Raw genomic sequence first — 8,927 nt, 5'->3', positions numbered from 1 at the left:
ATGCACTGCAGTACTTAATGCAGCTGGTGGCCACACCAGATACTGACTGTTACTTTTGACCCCCCCCCCTTTGTTCAGGGACACATTATTCAATTTCTGTTAGTCACATGTCTAAGAAACTTGTTCAGTTTATGTCTCAGTTGTTGAATCTTGTTATGTTCATACAAATATTTACACGTGTTAAGTTTGCTGAAAATAAAGACAGTTGACAGTGAGAGGACGTTTCTTTTCTTGCTGAGTTTAGTATATGAATTGGGAAGGTGGAACTGCACTGTACTTCAACAGGCTGTATCACAACCGACCGTGATTGGGAGTCCCATAGGGCGGCGCACAAATGTTCCAGCGTCGTCCAGATTTGGCCGGTGTAGGCGGTCATTGTAAATAAGAATTTGACTTACCTAGTCAAATAAAGGTTAAATAAAAAAATCATAAAAAAACTGTATCCAGAAGTGGACTGTACTTTGGTTGGTGTGTCTAGTTGTTTGTTTGTGACTCTGAACTTACCGCTTTTCGATTTTCTCCTCTTGGTTCTCGGCACAGAAAGCCTTTACTTCGAACTCGACAGCGCAGCGCTGTGAACAGAGAGGTTGAGAATTTAGAATACCATACAGTGCACATGAATTGAGGTAGAAAGGCTGCTGCTGGCTGTGTTACTTACCTTGCCCACATCGGATGGAGCCGGCTGCAGACACACAGAGCACGGCAGGTTGTCTGGGAACTGAAAGACACAGAACACATCATCCTGTAAACTTCGGCAGAACAATGTCACACCCACAACGTACTATGTCAGTCTGTTACAGTGTCACATCACTATGTACTACTGTCAGTCTGTTACAGTGACACATTACTACTGTCAGTCTGTTACAGTGTCACACCCACTACTCTGTCTGTTACAGTGTCACATCACAACCTACTACTGTCAGTCTGTTACAGTGTCACATCACTACTTACTACTGTCAGTCTGTTACAGTGTCACATCACTAATTACTACTATCAGTCTGTTAGTGGCCACATCACTACTTACTACTATCAGTTTGTTACAGTGTCACATCACTACTTACTACTATCAGTATGTTAGTGCCACATCACTACTTACTACTATCAGTATGTTAGTGCCACATCACTACTTACTACTATCAGTCTGTTTAGCGTACTACTTATACTGTCAAGTCTGTTACAGTGTCACATCACTACTTACTACTGTCAGTCTGTCACAGTGTCACATCACGACTTACTACTGTCAGTCTATTACAGTGTCACATCACTACTTACTACTGTCAGTCTGTCACATCACTGTCAGTCTGTTACAGTGTCACACCCACTACCTACTAATGTCAGTCTGTTAGTGCCACATCACTACTTACTACTGTCAGTCTGTTACAGTGTACATCACTACCTACTAATGTCAGTCTGTTACAGTGCCACATCACTACTTACTACTGTCAGTCTGTACAGTGTCACATCACTACCTACTAATGTCAGTCTGTTACAGTGTCACATCACTACTTAATACTGTCAGTCTGTTCAGTGTCACATCACTACTTACTACTGTCAGTCTGTCACGTGTCACATCACTACTTACTACTATCAGTCTATTACAGTGTCACACCCACTACCTACTAATGTCAGTCTGTTACAGTGTCACATCACTACTTACTACTGTCAGTCTGTCACAGTGTCACATCACTACTACTAATGTCAGTCTGTTACAGTGTCACATCACAACTTACTACTGTCAGTCTGTTACAGTGTCACATCACAACTTACTACTGTCAGTCTGTTAGTGTACATCACACTTATACTGTCAGTCTGTTACAGTGTCACACCCACTACATACTAATGTCAGTCTGTTACAGTGTCACATCACAACTTACTACTGTCAGTCTGTTACAGTGCACATCACAACTTACTACTGTCAGTCTGTTACAGTGTCACATCACTACTTACTACTGTCAGTCTGTTAGTGTCACATCACTACTTACTACTATCAGTCTGTTAGTGCGGCATCACTACTTACTACTATCAGTCTGTTAGTGCCACATCACTACTTAATAATGTCAGTCTGTTAGCGTACTACTTACTGTCCGTCTGTTACAGTGTCACATCACTACTTACTACTATCAGTCTGTTAGTGCCACATCACTACTTAATACTGTCAGTCTGTTACAGTGTCACACCACCTACTTAATACTGTCAGTCTGTTACAGTGTCACACCCACTACCTACAAATGTCAGTCTGTTCAGTGTCACATCACTCCTTACTACTATCAGTCTTATACAGTGTCACATCATGACTTACTACTGTCAGTCTGTTACAGTGCCACATCACTACTTACTACTGTCAGTCTGTTACAGTGCCACATCACTACTTACTACTATCAGTCTGTTACAGTGTCACATCACTCCTTAACATATCAGTCTATTAACAGTGTCACATCATGACTTACTACTGTCAGTCAGTTACAGTGTCACATCACTCCTTATACTATCAGTCTGTCACAGTGCCACACACTCACTACTTACTACTGTCAGTCTGTTACAGTGTCCACCCACTACTCTGTCTGTTAGTGCCCACATCACTACTTAATAATGTCAGCTGTTAGCGTACTACTTACTACTGTCAGTCTGTTACAGTGTCACATCACTCCTTACTACTATCAGTCTATTACAGTGTCACATCACTACTTACTACTATCAGTCTGTTACAGTGTCACATCACTCTTACTACTATCAGTCTGTCACAGTGCCACATCACTACTTACTACTGTCAGTCTGTTAGTGTCACACCCACTACTCTGTCTGTTAGTGCCACATCACTACTAATAATGTCAGTCTGTTAGCGTACTACTTACTACTGTCAGTCTGTTGTGGTCACATTACTACTTACTACTGTCAGTATGTTAGTGCCACATCACTACTTACTACTATCAGTCTGTTAGTGCACATCACTACTTAATACTGTCAGTCTGTTACAGTGTCACACCACTACTTAATACTGTCAGTCTGTTACAGTGTCACACCCACTACCTACTAATGTCAGTCTGTTACAGGTGTCACATCACTACTTACTACTGTCAGTCTGTTACAGTGTCACATCACTACTACTAATGTCAGTCTGTTACAGTGCCACATCACTACTTACTACTGTCAGTCTGTAACAGTGTCACATCACTACCTACTAATGTAGTCAGTCTGTTACAGTGCCACATCACTACTTACTACTGTCAGTCTGTTACAGTGTACATCACTACTTACTACTATCAGTCTGCCACAGTGTCACATCACTACTTACTACTATCAGTCTGTCACAGTGTCACATCACTACTTACTACTGTCAGTCTGTTACAGTGTCACATAACTACTTACTACTATCAGTCTGTTAGTGCCGCATCACTACTTACTACTTCAGTCTGTAAGTGCCACATCACTACTTAATAATGTCAGTCTGTTAGCGTACTACTTAATACTGTCAGTCTGTTAGTGTCACATCACTACTTACTATGTCAGTCTGTTACAGTGTCACATCACTACTTATACTGTCAGTCTGTTCAGTGTCACACCCACTACTTAATACTGTCAGTCTGTTACAGTGTCACACCCACTACCTACTAATGTCAGTCTGTTACAGTGTCACATCACTACTTACTACTAATCAGTCTGTCACAGGTGTCACATCACTACTTACTATATCAGTCTGTCACAGTGTCACATCACTACTTACTACTGTCAGTCTGTTACAGTGTCACATCACTAACTTACTACTGTCAGTCTGTTACAGTGTACATCACAACTTACTATCAGTCTGTTAGTGCCACATCACTACTTATACTGTCAGTCTGTTACAGTGTCACATCACTACTTACTACTGTCAGTCTGTTAGTGCCACATCACTACTTACTATGTCAGTCTGTTACAGTGTCACATCACTACTTACTACTGTCAGTCTGTTCAGTGTCACATCACTACTTACTACTGTCAGTCTGTTACAGTCACATCACTACTTACTACTATCAGTCTGTTAGTGCCACATCACTACTTACTACTGATCAGTCTGTTACAGTGCCACATCACTACTTACTAGCTGTCAGTCTGTTACAGTGTCACACCCACTACCTTACTAATGTCAGTCTGTTACAGTGCCACATCACTACTTACTACTGTCAGTCTGTTACAGTGTCACATCACTACTTACTATCAGTCTGTCACAGTGTCACATCACTACTTAATACTGTCAGTCTGTCACAGTGTCACATCACTACTTACTGTCAGTCTGTTAGTGTCACATCACTACTTATACTGTCAGTCTGTTACAGTGCACATCACTACTTACTACTGTCAGTCTGTTACAGTGTCACATCACTACTTACTAATGTCAGTCTGTTACAGTGTCACATCACTACTTACTATCAGTCTGTCACAGTGTCACATCACTACTTAATACTGTCAGTCTGTCACAGTGTCACATCACTACTTACTGTCAGTCTGTTAGTGTCACATCACTACTTACTACTGTCAGTCTGTTACAGGTGCCACATCACTACTTACTACTGTCAGTCTGTTACAGTGTCACATCACTACTTACTACTGTCAGTCTGTTACAGTGCCACATCACTACTTACTACTTCAGTCTGTTAGTACTACTTACTACTGTCAGTCTGTTACAGTGTCACATCACTACTTACTACTATGTCTGTTAGTGCCACATCACTACTTACTACTGTCAGTCTGTTACAGTGTCACATCACTCCTTACTACTATCAGTCTGTCACAGTGTCACATCACTACTTACTACTGTCGTCTATTACAGTGTCACACCCACTACTTAATACTGTCAGTCTGTTACAGTGTCACAGCCACTACTTAATACTGTCAGTCTGTTACAGTGTCACACCCACTACTTCTACTGTCAGTCTGTTACAGTGCCACATCACTACGTTACAATGTCAGTATGTTACAGTATCACGCCAGCTGGCATGCCAGCTAAGGTAGTTAGACAAGCTAGCTACTCTAACTTGATTGATAGCCTGAAATGGTTTCTTGGTAGCTAGTTATGAGGTTGGGAGATTGGGAACCTACAGTTGAAGTCGGAAGTTTACATACACTTATGTTGGAGTCGTTAAAACTCGTTTTTCAACCACTCCACAAATTTCTTGTGAACAAACCATCGTTTTGGCAGGTCGGTTAGGACATCTACTTTGTGCATTTGTGCATTTTTCCAACAATTGTTTGCAGAAAGATTATTTCACTTATAATTCACAGTAACACAATTCCAGTGGGTGAGAAGTTCACATACACTAAGTTGACTGTGCCTTTAAACAGCTTGGAAAATTCCAGAAAATTATGTCATGGCTTTAGAAGCTTCTGATAGGCTAATTGACATCATTTTAGTCAATTGGAAGTGTACCTGTTGATGTATTTCAAGGCCTACCTTCAAACTCAGTGCCTCTTTGCTTCACATCATGGGAAAATCAAAAGAAATCAGCCAAGACCTCAGAAAAAAAATGTAGACCTCCACAAGTCTGGTCCATACTTGGGAGCAATTTCCAAACACCTGAAGGTACCATGTTCATCTGTACAAACAATAGTACGCAAGTATAAACACCATGGGGCCACGCAGCCATCACACTGCTCAGGAAGGAGACGCGTTCTGTCTCCTAGAGATTAACGTACTTTGGTGCGAAAAATGCAAATCAATCCCAGAAGTTGTGGCAAAATGGCTTAAGGACAACAAAGTCAAGGTATTTGAGTGGCCATCACAAAGCCCTGACCTCAGAAAAATTGTGGGCAGAACTGAAAAAGTGTGTGCGAGCAAGCAGGCCTACAAACCTGACTCAATTACACCAGCTCTGTCAGGAGGAATGGGCCAAAATTCACCCAACTTATTGTGGGAAGCTTATGGAAGGCTACCCGAAACGTTTGATCCAAGTTAAACAATTTAAAGGCAATGCTACCAAATACTAATTGAGTGTATGTAAACTTCTGACCCACTGGGAATGTGATGAAAAATATTAAAGCTGAAATAAATCACTCTATTATTCTGACATTTCACATTCTTAAAATAAAGTGGTGATCCTAACTAACCTTAGACTGGGAATTTTTACTAGGATTAAATGTCAGGAATTGTGAAAAATTTAGTTGAAATGAATTTTGGCAAAGGTGTATGTAAACTTCTGACTTCAACTGTACATGGGCTAGCTGAAGCCAACTTCATGAAAGTGCTACGTGGTTAGTAGTATTACAGAGAAACAACAACAGAAAATGGAACATTAATATTTTTTAAACAGGATAAATCTGAGGGCACGAGCCCCTGTGCCCCCTATGGGCATGACGCCCCTGTGTACTGTGTGTCTGTGGTGCAGGGTGAAGTTGCCCCTAGATGTGATCTTGGGTCAGTTTAGAATTTACCCCACTAATGGTTAAGGTTAGGATTTGGGGAAGGGGAGCTGATCCTAGATCTGTACCTAGGGTACACATCACCCCGAAGCATGCGTCTGCTCTCAGTCACCTCAAAGAAGAAGGGAATGGCATTGTCTCCCAGCTTGCGCAGTAGTTTCTCCTGCATCTTGGTGTGTACGCTCCTTTCCTTGTCCTGCAGTTCGGGGTACACCTGGCGTGTGGTCAGAAAGATGTCCCTGCGGAAGGCCACACCCATCACGTCCATGTCATCTCTGCCATACCGGAACGTGCAGGACAGCATGACAAACACTGTGGGGCACAAGTAGTAAACAACAATGTCTTCACTGCTTTTTTTATAGACAGTTACATTCATTCCTAGGGACAACGTAACCTTACTAGGAAAAACTTGGTGCCCTATTCATAGGCTATAACTAGGGCACAGGGATTTTCCTATAGTGAAATCACATAATCAGGAAAAACTCCTGGCCCCTCTTCATTTCCTAATTTACAAAGCTGAGATGAGTTCAAATGTTGAAAAACCAACCTTTCTTTCCTTTGACCTGTACAGGGTCGATCAGCACAACTCCATCTGATTCACACAGGGGAGAGAAACAGCCCTTGAGCATGACAAAAGCACAAGGCAAAAACATCCAAATAGAACCAAGTCCTTCCCTTCCCTGAAATGGTTTGGTTTCTCGGTCACACACTCACCAACAGGGTCGACAGAGTCACAGTGATCCACAAAGTCCCTCTTGGCCATGTACACCCCAACCTATGACAGATCAGACCTGAGACTTTACCAATGGTAATGACAAACGGCCCTGCACATAGCCTACGTTGTTGTCGTTGTCGCCAACTGCTTGCAAATACAAACAAACAAGAGCAAAAAGATAGACATAGATGCCAAGCACGGGCAGATGGATAGGATAAAACCAAAATGAATAAAAACATTTTTTTAAAGACAACTCTGGTACTGTCTTCGCTGGCCTTAGGAGGGATACTCACCGACTTATCACGGGAGAGTTTCTTGAAGATAACATGTTTGGGGCTCATGGTTTTTGTCTCTGAAATCTACAGAAGAAATTACATTGTCACTACAAATGCGGCTGACTGACATAGAATCAAATAAGGGCCGATGTTTGACTGGCGGCCGTCTTTATTCGATATCTGCAGGCATAGATACAACTCTGACTCAGTCTATCAGTGTCATGGCAATAAAACACAAAACGGCTGCTGAAAACAGTTTAAAGCATCCAGCATTCTAGTTCTAAAAACCCCATCATATGATATAGTTTGCCTCTTCACCTATAACTACCTTATAATTGCTACACAAACATGCTTAACCACCAATCTTCCCCACACCCGACCTATACAGTAGAAATGCCACTTGGGCAGGTTGACTGACCTGCAGTTGTGGTGCTGGACGTGTAGGGGTCAGCTGCAGGTAACACTAGTGTACCAGGCACAACAATGTGGCTGCATTTATGATCTGTGTGGGTGCTGCTGACCCCCCCCTCGACTGACTCATCTCAAGCTAGAAATTGCCCTTACGCACAGATCTAGGATAAGTTCACCCTCCATGAATCCTATTCTAAACCACTATGGAGTAAAATGTTAAAACTGACCATAGATCAGTGTCTAGGGGCGACTTCATCCCACCTCAGGTCCTCCCTGTCACGCCTCCCTCGGGATAAAGCAGGAGTTTAGTTACTAATTGGATCGTCAGCTTGATTAAGGGCCAAGATCTGAAGCACGAGGACCTAATCCTTACACATGTACAGTAGGGCTAACCAGCAGAGAGTGAACTGTGACTGGTCGTACACACTGGCAGCGTTCCAGGTTGACTACATTGCGTTCCAGGTTGACTTCACAACACCTGGATAGGGGTTTAACATATACATTAACCACATCAGCTAGTAGTCTGATGCCCGACTGCATAGTTGATGACATGGCATGCAACCAATAGTTGATACAATGCAACTATTGCAATGTAGTCGGCCTAGAATGCCACCTCTGACTGCGCTTGAGCCACCCTACTACAGTGCCTTCAGAAAGTATTCACACCCCTTAACTTTTTACACAATTTGTTGTGTTAAAGCCTGAATTGAAAATTGATTAATTTAAGATCATTTTTTCTCTCCACTGCCCTACACACAATACTCCATAATGTCTGATTGGAATTATGTTTTACATTTTTTTTTAACAAATAAATTAAAAATGTAAAGCTGAAATGTATCGAGTCACAATGTATTCAACCCCCTTCTTATGGCAAGCCTAAATAAGTTCAGGAGTAAAAATGTGCTTAACATGTCACACAATAAGTTGCATGGACTCAGTGTGTGCAATAATAGTGCTTAACATGATTTTTGAATGACTACCTCATCTCTCTACCCCACATATACACCTGTCAGGTCCCTCAGTCGAGCAGTGAATTTAAAACACAGATTCAACCACAAAGATCAGGGAGGTTTTCCAATGCCCATGTTATGGGTATGCTTGTAGTTGTTAAGGACTGGGGAGTTTTTCAGGAT

At 41.9% G+C, this 8,927-nt stretch overlaps 1 protein-coding gene across 1 annotated transcript in view; it reads right to left on the bottom strand.

The window, feature by feature from the left end:
* Positions 1-7,882, bottom strand: part of LOC111982556 (S-arrestin) — a 30,645-nt gene extending 22,763 nt beyond the window's left edge. Inside the window, exons 1-7 of the mRNA XM_024014140.2 lie at positions 7,802-7,882; positions 7,402-7,467; positions 7,108-7,168; positions 6,941-6,985; positions 6,506-6,705; positions 659-718; positions 505-572 (exon numbers count right to left, since the gene is read on the bottom strand). Of these exons, the coding sequence (XP_023869908.1) occupies positions 505-572; positions 659-718; positions 6,506-6,705; positions 6,941-6,985; positions 7,108-7,168; positions 7,402-7,449 (482 nt within the window). The 5' untranslated portion in view covers positions 7,450-7,467; positions 7,802-7,882. The remainder of the gene's footprint in view (positions 1-504; positions 573-658; positions 719-6,505; positions 6,706-6,940; positions 6,986-7,107; positions 7,169-7,401; positions 7,468-7,801) is intronic.
* Between the last annotated feature and the right edge of the window lie 1,045 nt (positions 7,883-8,927).

Source organism: Salvelinus sp. IW2-2015, linkage group LG22 (assembly GCF_002910315.2).
Source record: "Salvelinus sp. IW2-2015 linkage group LG22, ASM291031v2, whole genome shotgun sequence".
Taxonomy (NCBI): Eukaryota; Metazoa; Chordata; class Actinopteri; order Salmoniformes; family Salmonidae; genus Salvelinus; species Salvelinus sp. IW2-2015.
The sequence above is the reverse complement of the archived record's forward strand: the minus strand, read 5'-3'. Positions and strand labels throughout refer to the sequence as shown.